The sequence below is a fragment of the Hypanus sabinus genome, chromosome 2 (genome assembly GCF_030144855.1).
Source record: "Hypanus sabinus isolate sHypSab1 chromosome 2, sHypSab1.hap1, whole genome shotgun sequence".
In the NCBI taxonomy this organism is placed as follows: domain Eukaryota; kingdom Metazoa; phylum Chordata; class Chondrichthyes; order Myliobatiformes; family Dasyatidae; genus Hypanus; species Hypanus sabinus.
This window is the reverse complement of record NC_082707.1, coordinates 107,466,047-107,482,999: the sequence shown is the minus strand read 5'-3', so window position 1 is coordinate 107,482,999 and position 16,953 is coordinate 107,466,047. Positions and strand designations below refer to the sequence as shown.

At 42.9% G+C, this 16,953-nt stretch overlaps 1 protein-coding gene across 1 annotated transcript in view; it reads right to left on the bottom strand.

Moving 5' to 3' along the window:
* LOC132381927 (synaptosomal-associated protein 23-like) overlaps positions 1-16,953 on the bottom strand; it is a 53,362-nt gene that overhangs the window by 10,690 nt on the left and 25,719 nt on the right. Inside the window, exons 4-5 of the mRNA XM_059951641.1 lie at positions 8,112-8,160; positions 7,535-7,652 (exon numbers count right to left, since the gene is read on the bottom strand). Of these exons, the coding sequence (XP_059807624.1) occupies positions 7,535-7,652; positions 8,112-8,160 (167 nt within the window). The remainder of the gene's footprint in view (positions 1-7,534; positions 7,653-8,111; positions 8,161-16,953) is intronic.

The following is a 16,953-nucleotide window of genomic DNA, read 5'->3' as shown; positions in this document are numbered from 1 at the left end:
CTTACAGATAGTAGAAACAGAGTGCTTATATGATATATTTGCAATTTTTTGTTTGCGTTGATCTGATTTTGCAGGGTAGTTGGCATTAAAACTGGCAGCATGCAGAGTGTTGAAGTGCTGCTTTAGATTTTCTGATTTGCAGACAGCTATGGACTGCATGCATATTAAGCATGTTGGTTTAGCACTGGCATGGTCCGGTAAAATAAAACAAAACTGATCAGTCCAGTCAGATTTGAACTGACGGTTTTCCTGGTTGATTTTGTGCTTTTTCGCGCAGGCCATGTTGTTTGGTTTAGGGTCCATGACTTACTGCTGGTAACAATTCGCTTAGATGACAGGCGGGTAGCTGGTGTGTGCCACTGTCTAGTCGAGGACCGTAGAGTGCACGCAGTAGGTTGTGCGCTGTACAGGGGTATAGGTCAAGTGTACGGTGTAGGATGAGGTTAAAGTAAATTAGAGCAGTGTGCGCTTTATTTACATGTCATGACAGGTGCATTCACATAAGTGCCAGTGGTTCAGACGTTTGGCTCTCGTGGTCAGTACCTGGCCAATGGTCTGCCTATTGGGGTTGTCTGGCATAGGCTATTTTCTAAGTAGGGAGTAAATTCAGAAATTAAAGGTGCAAAGGGACTTCGGAATCTTCATACAAGGTTTCCTAAAGGTTAACTTGCGGGTTCAGTCAGTAGTAAGGAAGAAAGACAAATGCAATGTAAATATTCAGAACCAGAATCAGCTTTAATATGCTGTTTTATATATTGCTATATTATATATAATATGCTGTTTTAATATACTGCTATGTCATGAAATTTCTTGTTTTGTGACAACAGTACATATATAGATATAAGCATAAAATATAGATATAAAAATTATAGTGTAAAAAGAAAGAGAAAATAAGTAATGTTTATGGACCATTCAGAAATCCAATGGCAGAGGGAAGAAGTGCTCCTGAAATGTTGAGCCTGGATCTTCTAGCACCTGTGCCTCCTCCCTGATGGCAACAATGAGAAGAGGGCATGTCCTGGGTGATGGGGCTCCTTATTGATAGATACTGCCTTTTTGAGGCATTGTCATAAGACGTAGGAGCAGAATTAGGCCATTCAGCTCATTGAGTCTGCCCTGCCAATCCATCATGGCTGATCCTGGATCCCACTCAACCACATGTGCCTGCCTTCTCGCCCTAACCTTTGATGCCCTAACCAATCAGGAAACTATCAACTTCCACCCAAGGACTTGGCCTCCACCACAGTCTGTGGCAGAGCATTCCACAGATTCACTACTCTCTGGATAAAAGAAATACTCCTTGTCACCATTCTAAAAGGTTGCCCCTCAATTTTGAGGCAGTGCCTCTAGTTCTGGATACCCCCACCACAGGAAACATCCTCTCCACATCCGTCCTATCTAGTCCTTTCAACATTCAGTAAGCTTCAATGAGATCCCTCAGTGTTCTAAATATGGAGAGTATTTAGAAAGCTGTTTACAAAGTAAACAGAGTATTTACAAAGCTGCCAAATCCTCCTCAAATGCTGACCCCTTCATTCCCGGAATCATCCTCAAGAACCTCCTCTGAACTCTCTCCAACGACAACACATCCTACCAGCTGAATGAGACCCAAAAGTGTTGACAATTCTCAAAGTGCAGTCTGACTACGAGCTTATAAAGCCTAAGCATTATCTCCTTGAAATAAATGCCAACATTGCAATTACCTTCTTTACCACAGACTCAACCTGTAAATTAACCTTCTGGGACTCTTGCACGAGGACTCCTAGGTCCCTTTGCACCTCTGAAGTTTCAACCTTTTCCTCAGTAAGATAATAGTCTGCACCATTGTTTCTTTCACCAAAATGCATTATCATACATTTCCCAACACTGTATTCCATCTAACACTTTTTTGTCCATTCTTCCAATTTGTCTAAGTCCTGTTGCAATCGCATTGCTTCCTCAGCACTACCTATCTTCATATCATCCACAAACTTTGCCACAAAGCCATAAATTCCATTATCTAAATCACTGAAAAATAATGTGAAAAGTAGGTGTCCCAATAGTGACCCCTGAGGAACACCACTAGTCACTGGCAGGCAACCAGAAAAAGCCCCTTTTATTCCCACTCGCTGCCTCCTGCCTGTCAGCCATTCCTCTATCCATGCCACTGTCTTTCCTGTAACACCATAGAATTTTATCTTGTTAGCAATCTCATGTGATGCACCTTATCAAATGCCTTCTGAAAATCCAAGTAAATGACATTCACTGCCTTTCCTTTGTCCACCCTGCTGGTTACTTCTTTGAAGAATTCCAACAGATTTGTCAGGCAAGATTTCCCTTTACAGAAACCATGCTGACTTTGACGTTAGTCTCCAAGTACCTCAAAGGTGTCTTCAATGCTAGGAAGGGCCAGTGCCCATCATGGAATTGGTTGTATTTGCAACTTACTGCAGCCTTTTCTGATTTTGTGCATTGGTCCCTCCATTCCAGATGATGATGCAGCCAGTTAGAATGCTCTGTACAGTACATCTGTAGAAATTTGTGAGGTCTTTGGTGACATACCACTTCTCCTCAAACTCCTAATGAAATATGACCACTATCTTTGCTACTGCATCAATATGTTAGGCTCTAGATACATCTTAAGAGATGTTGATGCCGGGAAGCTTGAAACTGCTCACCCTTTCCCACTTCTGATCCTTCGATGAGGACTCAAATGTATTTCTTCAACTTCCTTTTCTTGAAGTCCACAATCAATTCCTTGATCTTACTGATGTTGAGTGCAGGGTTGTTGCTGTGACACCACTGAACCAGCTGATCTACTTTGTTTCTGTGTATCTCTTGTTACCATCTGAAATTCTGCCAAAAATAGTTCCGCCATTGGCAAATTTATAGACTGCGTTTGAGCTATGTCTAGCCACACAATTGTGGGTGTTGAAAGAGCATTGGGCTAAGCACGCATCTTTTGATGTGCAACAGTTGTTAATCGCCAGTGAGGAGATGTTATTTCTGATCTACCCTGACTGTGGTCTCCCTGTGAGGAAGGCAAGGATCTTGTTGCAGAGGGAGGTACAGTACAGAGGACCAGATTCTGAAGCTTGTTGATTAGAACTGAGGGCATGATTGTGTTGAATACTGAATTATAATTAATTCATATTCTAGAATATAAAAGCAAGGCTGCAATGCTAAGGCACTAGTCAGATTGCAGTGGGAGCCTTAAGAGCAGTTTTGGGCCCCTTATCTGTAAAAGGATGTGCTGACATTTGAGAGGGTCTGATCACAGGAATAAAAGAGTTAACATATGAGGAGTGTTTGATGGCTCTGGCCCTGTACTTGCTGGAGTTTAGAAGAATAAGGGGTGCATCTTATTAAAGCCTATTGAATATTGAAAGGCCGAGATAGAGTGCATGTTTTCTGTAGTGGGGGATTCTTGGACCAGAGAGAACAGACTCGGAATACAAGGACATCCTCTTAGAACAGAGTTGAGGAAGAATTTTTTTAGCCAGAAGTTGGGGCACCTGGAATTCATTGCCTCAGATGGCTGTGGAGGCCAAGTCATTGGATATATTAAAGCAGAGGTTGGTAGGTTCTTGCTAAGTAAGGACATCAAGCGTTACTGGGAGAAGATGGGAGATTGGGGTTGAAAGAGATAATAAATCAGCCATGATGGGATGGTAAAATAGACTGAATGGGCCAAACTGCCTAATTCTGCTCTAGTACCTTATTGTGAGAGACATCAAGGGCATTGGTTTAAGCCAGAGAGGAAGCAGTCTTCAAAAGCAATTCTGTTATTTTTAAACAGAATAGTTGATATCAGGAACTCATTGCAGAGGTGGTGGTGGAATCAGGTACAATCACTACATTTCAGAGGCATTTAAACAGATGCTTACATAGGCAAGTTTTAGAAAGATAGATACCTTATGGGGGCAAGTACAATTGGTGCAAATAGGCAAAGGTCAACATGGGACACAGTGGGCCACAGGGCACGTGAGCGTTTTTACCACTATGAGGTAGGTTTCTGAGTGTTGGGAACAGATCTGTTTGGACAAATAGTGGTTTTTGATTGGGGTTCTGTAAGTGGTGGTGGTGGTGGATTGGCTGTCTTTCTAAATGGGCCTAGAAAGAGGAATGTCTGGGTTTGGATGGTGATGGCCAAGGCAACAGCAAGAAGCTTCATCTCTGGAAACACCTCCACTGGGATGAAGTTTTTGCAAAATGTAGGCTGGGGAATTAGGTGAGGAGGGGTCAAAGACAAATATTCTCCTCTGTCAGATACAAAGCGCCCAAAGGTGGAAGCTTAATTCAAGCCTGTTTTTACTTGTGAAGTCCAGACTGTCTCAGCCAGTGTGGCAGAAAGCTGCAGTGGAATCTCTGATCCCGCCTTTTCTGTAAGTTCTCCCAAAAATATTTGGTATGTTTTAAGGCTGAAATGAGGATGGGTCCTTGGGTTATGAATCTTTGCAATATTCAATCTGAAGGTACCATGATGTTCAGGTACACTGCTACCCCAGAGCATCGATGGTCCTCCAGTCTCACCACTCACATGGATATATCTGACCAGGGCTACACACTACAGTGCTGTGAGCTGTCAGGCTGGTACAAATCCAGGCTGCAAACTCCAATCACATCTAACTGTAAGATTCAACAGCTAACCAATACTAGAGCAGGTACCCTCTAATTCTTGATTCCCCAGCCCCTAGGATAAAGACTGTGTACATTCGTCCAATATGAGCCCCTCCAGTACAACTGCAACATAATATCATAGCTGATGAAGGCCAACACGCCAAAAGTAATCTTCATCACCTTGTCTATCTGTGATTCAAATTTCAGTGAACCATGTAAGTCCTTCTGTCCTTCGACACTCCCTAAGGCATTTACTGAGTTGAGTCCTATCACGAATTGTCTTTCCAAAATACAATTCCTTGCACTTAGCCAAATCGGAATTAAACTAGTCTAGATTAACCATGCTAATTGGCTCTTCACCATCTCCATCCAACTTCCAAGCCCTTCAGCTTGGCTACAGGTGTAACTTCCCCCTTCCTTCCACACATTAACACAACCTGATTCTGTACTTAAGTTATGACTACCAAGCCTGCTTGACTCTCTCAGGGGTATGTGGATACTGCTTGAAGCAAAAGTTCTGTCTGATGTTACATTAAATATTCACCCTCAACCTGGAGTATTGTGTTGCTGTTTGCAGGAGACTGCTGGGCTTTCACATAACTAACACACAGAAGTTCATTGTCAAGAAAGCCTTTGGGACATCCCGAAGATTTAAATGGCACTACAGAGATGCTTATAGGGATAGGATTACAAGCCTTACACAAACAAAAAGGCAGACACAGGCTCATGCAGCGTGCAGGTAAACAAATCACCTACTCAGTCCGAGCACAGCAAACGCTGATCCCACATCGTCCATGTTTTCCATGCTAGAATCCACTGTGTATATCACTGTCAGGCTCCCTTTCCACTCAGGATTACATTAGGGTTAATCTCCATCGAATGAAGCACAGAGAACAAAGGAGGTAGGGTGGAGGGGTGAGGAAAGAGTAAAAGAGACAGCAAGAAAATGAACTCAAAGAAGACATTATCAGTGCAGTGTTAGTGGGGAGTCTAGTGTTATAGGAAACAGTTCCTTTGAGTTACTGACTGGATTGACATCAACAACACTTTGATTAGCATCAATGCAGAGTGGGAGCAAACATTGAGAAAACTTGACTTGTTGGAGAGCAATTAAATAGCGACCAGCAGAAAGTGGTTACTGCTGACATACAACACACCCAAGAGCTCAATTCTCACATGTCGTGCACAGCCCGACACATTAGCCACCGCTGCACTTCAAGCGCCAATACCAACCACACTCTCCTGCACTTGAAATTTTATTTTGCCCTGTGTCACATTTGCACCAACTTTGCATATTAAAATCGACATTAAGCAAATCCACTTGGCAAGTGCAGCATGGGTTAGATATGTACAGGCCATTCCCAGTTATGGACACCCCTAGTTTATGAACAAGCTCCATAACATTAAATTCAAAAGTTTGATAAATGAACATACATTTATTTCTATGAATGGCAGAACAAGATTTGTCTCTCTCACTAGTTTTAGTAATTGTTCTTTCTTTTGTCAGCGTTAGCTGCTTTTAATCCCATTCAATACTGTGGAAACATGGTCATCATATTGCAGATTTTTTTTTTTGAGTACTGACTTTTGGACAAAATCAGCCTATGGATGTCTGCAAAAGGAACCCTGTTCTTTACCCAAGGACAGCCTGTCAGCACCTCTTTGCACTTTTCCAACAGCAGTGTACTGAACTGCTTGATGCCCTTCTGGATTATTCCAATTATTTTAATGCTGGAATGTTGTTGGAACGGCATCAACCAGTGCCTTGTGTGGACAGATGGCGGCAGCTTTCAGTGGGCACAGTAGTAAGGTGCATACTGTCAGTTGAGCCTCAGTGGTATCTTCAACCTCTGAATCAGAACTCTATCACATTCTGGAGATTAAGCTGCATGGCTTGTGCAGCACAGAGCAACTGATGCACTGCCACAGGGTCATAAAGTTAAACCTAGGGCTCAAAGGACTGTCGTACTGGGTGGATGAACAAGACCCCAATCAAATGTCAAAGGTTATCCCTGGTGTGCTGGCCAATAATCACCTCCCAAAATTATTAGAAATAGAAAATCAAACAACTGCAGTGCTGGAAATCTGAAATAAAATTAGAAAATGCTGGAAACACTCAGCAGGTCAGGCAGCATCTGGGGAAAGAGGAACAGTTTATATTTCAGGTCTGATGGAAAAGGAAAAACAAGTTAGTTCTCAGTTGAAGAGGTGGGGAAGTGATGGGGATTATCTATGATAACAGGTGTGGTTTCAAGCACATCAAGGTTCCTTACCTGCCTAATGTGTTGTTGAAAGTAATACTGTAGGATATGCCCAACAGGTCAAGCTGCAGAATGAGGATGCTCAGAAATGGCCAGTTACCTGAAGCTGGGTAATTCAATATCAGGCTGCATTAGCAGATATAAGATGAGGTGCTTTTCAATCTGGGTTGGGCCTCAATGTACACTGCAGGAGGCCACAGACCTCAGGTCAATGTTGGAGTGGAATGGGGAATTCAAATGATGCATATTAAGTGAATGTTGGTTGAGGGGTGCTGCTTGGGCCTCTGTTCAAGGAAGGAGAGTCATCAGACCATACGGAACAGAGGTGTAGAGAGATAACAGCTTCACCTGTTAATTCAGCTGGTCTCACCAACGTAATCACTAGGTTCTACCCATCCCTACCCCACCAACTCCCCTGCTGAAAACCATCTTGTTTTTTCTCTTTTATCAGCTGTGATGTGCAATTATGGACCAGAAACTTTTGCCAACTTTAAAGTTGGCTGTTTTTAAAAAGTAGTTCTGTAGTCAGCTGTTAGTGAGAGCTTGCCGTGCAAATGGCTGCAGGGCTTTCTACATGATGGCAGTCAGTGGCTTGTAGTAATACCCTGAGTACAAAGTATACAGTGAGATGGGGGAGGCTACAGCCATTTTCTAGATGTGGACAGCACACCTACCTGCTGCAGGGACACACACACAGGCCACAACACTTGCTGAGCTCAGTCAGGTTTTTCTCTGCTTCTCTCATGTCCTGGTTGATCTGATCCAGCCCCTCATCAATACGCTTCAGTTGTTCTAAGCAAAGCACAGCACAAAGCCCCAGGTCAGGCATTGTATGGCTGCCCAGCTCCTGCCCACTTGTCTGTACCTGTATGAGTCTTCAGAGTACTGGCATGTGAAGCCCAATAGGAAAGACCCCCCCCCCCCCCACTTAATGCCACCTGCCCCTCATTTATCAGGAATTGCCCATGCATATTAGGATCTATTCTCTACACTGGCTACAACTTAGCAAGATTAGGCTTTCTCTGTGCAGTATGTGGACATTTTGCCCAGTGGGAACTTCCTCTCTTTCCCACTGCCCAGTCCCAAAGGATTAGAACACAAGCACATATCCCCAATCTACCAACATTAGCTATGCAGCCCAGTGGCTGTGACCTCACCAATAAGGCTGCTGTTACCATTTTCCCATCTCCACAGGGACCCACTCCCTCCTGGGATCACACCAATGGTTAGTAAGGGGAGTAGTGTACTCACCTCCCTGTTCATCCAGCATGATTAGGGTCTTACCACCAGCATCCCTGCTCTGCAAAGAAAGGATGAGTCAATCTCAGGGCAGGGAAACACACCGACACAAAGCTGTGTGCTTTCCCAATATCAGAGTTATAGAAAGATCCATTCTCACAGAGTGGGGTCTGTGCTGACCATGTACGAATTAGTGCACAATTTATTTATATGTTAAGTGTGAAATCTCAAAGACTTTTGTTCCATAAGTACTCGTGTTTACTTCTGGGAAGTGAAGAAGACATGCAGTGGTTGATACATGGAAAATTACTGTTTGATACAATGGAGTTTTATTAAACACACTTTAAACCATCAATTGAAACATTAATTCTCACCTGCACAGAAGGAGGCCACTTAACCCAAAATAAATATTAATGCCTTTGTTTATCCCATCAACATTTTGTTCTGTCAGATATATATATCTAGTGATGTACTTCAAACACCCTTGTAGTAGAGAGTTCCACATCCAATCTGCTCTGATACTTAGCAATTTCTTGTTGGATTATCACTAAAATATGCAATATTAATGGCCTGTGGTTTTGGAATCCACCAGATTCTGATAAAGGAGAAATTTCTTGACCAAGGGACTGGCAATCTACAAATCAAAGATAATCAACAGAATCATCAGAAAGAGGCGATCTTATTATTGGAGAAAACTGTTATAATTTGATTATCTTATAATTGGATTGTGGAAGCAGTTTCAACAGGAACATTCCAAACAATATTGAAAAGGAAAACATACACTGAGGAAATCGAGTTTTGGCACACTGAAGAGATGAAGAGATTGTGAATTCTGCAGGTTAGGGGCTTTACATCTAAATAATTAAGCAATTATTTAAATTAATTGGCAACTTAGCTGGTGTGTAGGAGTCACAGTATGAGTGTGCTGACAACTATTGGGATCTGAGGTCAACATCCGTTGCAAGTGTCTGCAGCTCAAGGAACCCAGAGTTAATGAGTTGGACTCCAGGATTCAATCACCGAGATAAAAAAGGGAAGAGAAAGTTACCCTGACACCATGTTCTGAAAGTTGTTGCAGCCCTGCAGAATTCGTCAGTAAGAAGGGAAAGGGGAGTAACTGCAGAAAAGATCAGCAAACTGACCAGAACACCATAGTACAGGGGTCATTGGATAGTGAGAAAACTGGCAAAGAATACCAATGGGATGTAGCTCAGTTGTAGATATGGGTGCAGAAATGATAGATGGAGTTTAACCTGGCCAAATGTGAAATGTGGCACATTGGTAGGTCAAATGTAAAGAGACAGTACACTGTTAAGGGCAAGACCCTTAACATTGTTGATGATCAGAGGGATCTTGGTGTCCAAGTTCATAGCTCCCTGAAAGTAGTTACACAGGTTGACAGGGTGGTTGAGAAGGCATATGACATGCTTGTCTTTATTAGCAAGGCACTGGGTTCAAAAGACAGGAATTTTGCAGCTTTATAAACTAGTTAGGCCGCACCTGGGTATTGCACACATTTCTAGTTGCCCCACTATAGGGAGGACGTCAAGGCTTTGGTGAGGGTGCAGAAGGTTTAACAGACTGCTTCCTGGATTAGAGAGCATGTGCTATAACAAGAGGTTAGACAAATGATTGTTTTTTTTTCTAGAGCAGTGGAGGCTGAGAGGAGATATGTTCGCTGTTTATAAGATTGAGAGGCATAGATAGTATCTTTTTCCCAGGGTTGAAATGTCTAAAACCAGATGTAATTTGAGCGGCAAGGTTTTTGTTTTACACAGAATGATGGGTGGTGATAGAGGCAGATAGATTAGAGACTTTTAAGTGACATTTGGATAGGGACATGAATGTGAGGAAAATGAAAGGATATGGACATTGTGTAGGCAGAGGGGTTTAGTTCAGTTGGTCACTCGGTTCAGCACAACATTATGAGCCAAAAGGCTTGTTCCTATGCTGTACCTTTCTATGTAAGGTTCTGAAGAAGGGAAATCAATAATATTAGAATGACCAAGTACATGGCAGATAGAGGTCTGCAGAGGTGCCTTTAAACAAGAATCACATAAAGATAACATGCAGGTCAGTAAGAATTTAAGAAGGCACTTTGTTGGCACTTATCAAAGTATTTCCATCCAATAGACGCTGTGCTAGTTATATACAGGCACTGGTACAACATGTGGAATACTCGGTACAGGAATAATTGACAACCAAAGGAAGGATATGGATCAAGGGACAGCGAAGGATTATCAGGTTGATTCCTATGAAGGTAAAGTAAGCAGGAGTTTATGTACAGTTTAATGCAAGCTGATGACATAGGGAATTCTGACAGAGGCTGAAACTGATACAGGGATGATATTTCACTAGGTCAAGGATGGGGGTTGAGGGGAATGTCAAAGATCAGAAGTCAGTTTCTGCTTTTCGAGCAGCAAACAGAAACGCTGGAGAAACACAGCCCAGGCAGCATCCATGGAAAAGAGTAAACAGTCGACATTTCAGGCTGAGACTCTTTATCAGGACTGGGAAAAATAGATAAGTTAGAGCAAGAAGGTGGGGGGAAGATGTAGTACAAGATGGTAGGTGATAGATGAAACTGGGAGAGGGGGAAGTTGATTGGTGAAAGATAAAGGGCTGGAGAAGGGGGAGGCTGATAGAGGAGGACAGAAGACCATTGAAGAAAGGAGGAGGAGCACCAGAGGGAGGTGATGGGCAGGTAAGGAGATAGATGAGAGAAGGAAATGGGAATGGTAAGTGGGGTGTGAACATCCATTTCTCAGACTTCCAGTAATTGCCCTCTCCCTTTACCATTCCCCCATTCCCATTTCTCTCTCTCACATCAACACACCTGCCCATTATCGCCCTCTGGACTCCTTTCCTTTTTTTCTCTTCCATGGCCTTCTATCCTCTCCAATTAGATTCCTCCTTCTCCACCCCTTTATCTCTTTCACCGATCAACTTCCCAGCTCCTTCACTCCTCCCTCTCCCCTCCCCCCAAGTTTCACATATCACCTACTACCTTGTACTTATTCCTCCCCTTCCACCTTCTTGCTCTAACTTCTCATCTTTTTCTCTCCAGTCCTGATGAAGGGTCTCGGCCCGAAATGTCAACCGTTTATTCATTTCCATAGATGCTGCCTGGCCTAATGAGTTCCTCCAGCATTTAGTGTGTGTTGCTTGGATTTCCAGCATCTGCAGATTTTCTAAACTTTCTGGTGTTCAAAATGGAGAAGAGAAGCAAATTCTTAAAATTCTTCGACTGTTTGATTCAGTCTTATCACATGGAAAATTTTTGGATTAGGGGAATCAGAGGGTTAATGGAGGATACTGTTGGGGATGACCTAGCAGAAGAAAGTCACAGCCTGGCACTGAGCCTGACTCTGATACTCAGAGGGGATGGGAAAGAATAGGCGAACTGCAGTGATAGGGGATTCATTAGGTAGGGGAACAGAATGGAGGTTCTGTGAGTGAAGAGATTACCAGATGATATGGTGCCAGGGTCTAGGACATCTCAGATCGAATCCTGAGCATTCTTAAGTGAGAGGGTGAACAGCTAGAGGTCGTGGACCATTTGGTACCAATGACATAGGTAGTTAGAGTGACAAGGAAGTACTGTAAAATGAGTTCAGAGAGTTAGGTGCCAAGTTAAAGGGGAGGACCTCCAGGGTTGTGATCTCAGGATTACCACCCATGCCACATGCTAGTGGGGCTAGAACTATAAAGGTTATACAGTTTAAGATGTGGCTAAGGATTTAGTGTAGGGGAAGTGTAAGATTTTTGGATCATTGGGCTCTCTTCCAGGGAAGGTGGGATCTATAGAGAAGAGACAGTTTGCCCAGAACAAGATGAAGACAAATATCCTAGTCGGAAGGTTTGCTTTTGCTGCATGGGACAGTTTAGAGTTGCAGGGGGATGGGAACCAGAGAGCCAGAACAGTTAGTGGAGACAGATGTAAGACTTCAGACAAAGTTGGAACCAAAAGCTTGAGCATGGTGCAACTAATGCCCTGAGCTGCGTATATTTCAATGCAACAAGTATTGTAGGAAAGGCAGATAAGCTCAGGGCATAGATCAACACCTGGAATTATGATATTGTAGCCTTTAGTGAAACTTGGTTGTAGAAGAGGTAGGCCTGGCAGCTTAATATACTGGAGTTCCATTGTTTTAGATGTGACAGAGCTGGAGGGATTAAAGGAGGAGGATCACTAGTCAGGGATCAGGGAAAATGTCACGACAGTACTCGGTCAGGCCTGACTGGAAAACTCGTCCAGTGAGACATTTGGGTAGAACTGAGTGATAAGAAAGGTATGACCACATTAATGGGGTTATATTACAGACCACCAACAGTCTGTGGGATTTAGAGGAACAAATTTATAGAGAAATTGCAGACTGTTGCAAGAAACATAAGGTTTTATAATGCAAGGAATTTTAACTTTCCACATATTGACCGGGACTCCCAAACTGTAAAAGGACTAGATGGGACAGTGTTTGTCAAATGTATCAGGAAAGTTTTCTTAATTAGTACATAGAAGTCACAGCTGTGGTTTGAGATTCTAAATTGGAGAAAGGGTAATTTTGATGCTATCAGAAAGGATATGGCAAGTGTGAATTAGGACAGGCTGTTTTCTGGCAAAGGTGTACTTGGTAAAGTGGGAGGCCTTCAAAAGTGAAATTTTGAGAGTACAAAGCTTGGATGTGTCTGTCAGTGTAAAAGGTAAAGATAACAAGTAGTTTTCAGGAGATATTGAGACCCTGGTTAAGAAAAAAAAGTGCAGAGGTATAGGCAAGTAGAAACAAATGAGGTGCTTGTGGAGTATAAGAAATGCAAGAGAACACTTAAGAAATAATCAAGATGGCTGAAAGAAGGCATGAGGTTGCCTTCGCAGACAAGGTGAAGGGGAATCCTAAGAGATTCTACAGATAAGCTAAGAGCAAAAGGATTCCTTATTGAAAACCAGAATGGTATTCATGTGTGGACCCAGAATAATAATTACTGATCCTGAGTTGGAAATTACTTCATTACAGCAGCAACATTTAAACACACTTCGCAATAATAATACTAAATAATTAACTAATAATAAAATACAGAGTAATAATATACACAATTTACCAATGTGCTATAATATAAGAAATAATAAAACAGAGACTACTGTACTATGATGTGTGTTCTCCTATCTCGCAGAGATGAACTGTTGTACATGCTTATTGCATTTGGTAGGGAAGATTTTCAGTAATGATCTTTGGAACTGAATGAGCCTGTTCAAAAGGGTGCTCCACTGCTTATTCAGTAAGTCATGGAGACGATGTGCCAGATTGTCCATAATTGGATGGATAGCAGTTTGTTTAGTGATCTCCTCTTGACCGCCAACTCAAAAGAGTCTGGGTTGTAGCCAAGGACAGATCCAGCTGTTTTGATGAGTTTATTTAGTCTTTTTGCATCACCAGTACCAATGCTGCTCCCCCAACATAAAGCTGCAAAGAAGACTACACTCACTATAACAGACTGGTAAAAGATTTCCAACATCCTGCTGCACAGATTGAAGGATGTCAGTTTCCTTAGAAAATAGAATCTGCTCATCCCCTTCTCATAAACAGTCTTGGTGTGGGTTTTCCAGTCAAGTCTGTTGTCAAGTGTTTGTACTCCTCTACCATCACAACTTTTTCTCCCAGAATGTAAACAGGTCTTGTCACAGTCCTCTTCCCCCTAAAATCAATCACCATCTCCCTGGTTTTGGCCACATTCTGGAGCAGGTGATTCCTCCCTCACCACTCCACAAACATCCACCAGTCCTCTGTACTCCAACTCCTGCCCATCTCTGATACACCCAAACACTGCAGAGTCATCGGAGAACTTATGCATGACAAGACTCAAGAGTTGTACCGATAGTGTGAGATGTATAGTGTGAACAGAAACTCAGGCAGGACAGTCCCTTGTGGTGCTCCAGTGCCACTCACCACCACCTCAGACAGAGAACTACTTAGCCATACAAACTGGGATCTGTCTGTCAGGTAGTCAGTAATCCAGGAGAAAGTGGTTTCGTCTACACCCATCCTTTGCAGCTTCTTGCTCAGAAGGTGTAGCTGGATTGTATTGAAGGCACTATAGAAATTAAAAAATGTGATTCTCACAATGCCACCAGCATCGTTCAGGTGGGAGTGAGCTCCTGCAACAGGTAGATGATGGCATCATCCACTCCTACATGAAGTTGGTAGGCAAACTGTAGAGGGTCCAATAAAGATCTCACCTGTGGTCCAAAGTGAGTCAGGACCATCCTCTCCAGCACCTTCATCACATGAGATGTGAGGGCAATTGGTCTGTAGTCATTAAGTTCAGATGGAGTCACCTTCTTGGATACAGGAACCAAGCAAGAAATTTTCCACAGCACCAGTACCTTTTCCTGACTCAGATTGTAAAGGTGCTGCAAAATATCAGACAGCTGGCTTGCACAAGCCTTCAGTGCCTTGTCTTGAGGTAGTCTCTCCAGCTGTCTCTTAACTTGATCTGCAGTCACAGTCAGGTGGGGGAGGATATTTCAAAGTTGGGGGTTTGGAACACAAGACCTCACTGGGAGAGGGAGGGGTGGATGGTGAAGGCTTCAGGGGGCAGGGAGGGTGTGTGGTGTGGGCAAGTGGGGAAGGGGAGAGCAGAAGGTCCCATGCTCAACCTGTTGAGAAAACAAGTTCAATTTGTTGGTCCTATCCTAACAGACCTCAATCTTCCTTTCCTTGATGGGGGAGATCTTAGATGAATTTTTTGTATCTGTATTTACTCAAGAAATAAACACAGAGTATCATTGGTAAAAGAAGTGAGGCAAAGTGGCATCCGCTTCATGGACTCTATAGATTACAGAGGAGGAGGTGTTTGCTGTCCTGAGGCAAATCAGGATGGATAAATCCCCAGGGTCAAACAAGGTGTTCCCTTGGTCCCTACTGGAAATTGCAAGGGCCCTAGCAAAGATAGTTAAATCATCCTTAGTGACAGGAGAGGTATCAGAGGATTGGAGGACAGCCAGTGTTGTTCCGCTGTTTAAGAAAGGCTCTAAAAATAAACCAGGAAATTATAGGCCAGTGAGTCTGACATCAGTGGTGGAAGTTATTGGAAGGTATTGTAAGGGACAGGATATATGAGTATTTGGATAGCGATGGACAGATTAAAGATATTCAACATTACTTTGTGCAGGGTAGGTCATGTCCAACCAAACACAGAGCTTTTGAGGAAGTTACCAGGAAAGTGGATGAAGACAGGTAATAGATGTTGTCTATATGGACTTTAGTAAGGCATTTGACAAGGACCCACATGGGAGGCTGGTCAAGAAGGTTCAGTTGCTCAACATTCAGGACGAGGTAGGAAATTGGATTAGATATTGGTTTTGAGGAAGAAGCCAAAGAGTGGTAGTGGATGATTGCCTCTCTGGAGGTTTATGACTAGTGGAATGCCACAGGGATCGGTGTTGAGTCAGTCCTTGTTTGTCACCTGTATCAATGATCTGGATGATAATGTTGTTAAATGGATCTGAAAATTTGAGGATGACACCAAGATTGGGGGAGTAGTGCACAGTGAGGAATACTATCATGGCTTGCAATGGAATCTGGATCAGCTGGGATAATGGGCTGCAAAATGGCAGATGGAATTTAATGCAGAGAAGTGCAAGGTGTTGCACCTCAGTAGGACAAAGTAGATCTTACACAGTGAACGGCAGGGCACTGTGGTAGAACAAAGGGATCTGAGAATAGCGATCCATAATTCATTGAAAGTGGTGGCACAGATGGGTAGGATCGTAAAGAAAACCTTTGGCACACTGGCCTTCATAAATCAAAGTATTGAGATGGGATGTTATGTTGAAGTTGTATAAGGGCTTTGGTGAGGCCTGATGTGGAGTTTTGTGTTAAGTTTTGGTCACCCACCTACAGAAAAGATGTAATTAAGGTTGAAAAAGAGTACAGAGAAAATTTACAAGTATGTTGTCAGGTCTGGAGGACCAAAGGTATAAGGAAATATTGAATAAGTTAACACTTTATTTTTGGAACATAAAAGATTGAAAGGAGATTTGATAGAGGTATAGATAGGGTAAATGAAAGCAGGCTTTTTCTGCTGTGGTTGGATGGACTACAACCAAAGGTCATGGGTTAAGGGTGAAAGGTGAGAAACTTAAGAAGAACATGAGGAGAAACTTCTTCACTCAAAGGGTTGTGAGAGTGTGGAATGAGCTGCTGGGTTAAGTGGTGCATGTGACGTTTGGATAGATACTTTGAAGGGAGGGGTATGGAGGGCTATGGTCCTGGTGTAGGTTGATAGGGGTAGGCAGCTTAAAAGACTTGGCACAGACTGAATGCATAAATTATACAACCTTAAGATTTGTTTGTTTACAAGTAGTCACAAAACAAGAAACACAAAAACCTCAATTAAGAACAAAATAAAGACCAACCCTCAATGCGCACAGAGAGAGAGAAAAAAAAGACAAATCATACAAAAAACAGAAGCAAGCAAAAACAATAGCATTCTGAACCAAAGTGAGTCCTTCGATCCAAATCCCCGGTATTCAGTTCATTGTATCAGCAGGTCAAATTGCCGTAAAGTTCATAGGCATGAAGCATAGCAGCTGGAGGCAGCCTCACAGTCTTAACGTCACGGAGAGACAAGACCCTGGCTTGGCATTTAAATTGCCTGAACAGTGGATTGTACCTCACATTATGACCGGGAATCCTCTGCAGTGAATCGCTTTGGGCCTAGATTTCACTTCCGATGAAACAATTTTTGACTTTTCCAAAGTAAATCAACCTCATCCAAGTCTCGACACCCTGCCTTTCCCGACTATCTGGGCCAGCATTTAAATTGTCCGAACAGCGGATTGTGTCTCACCGCGGTG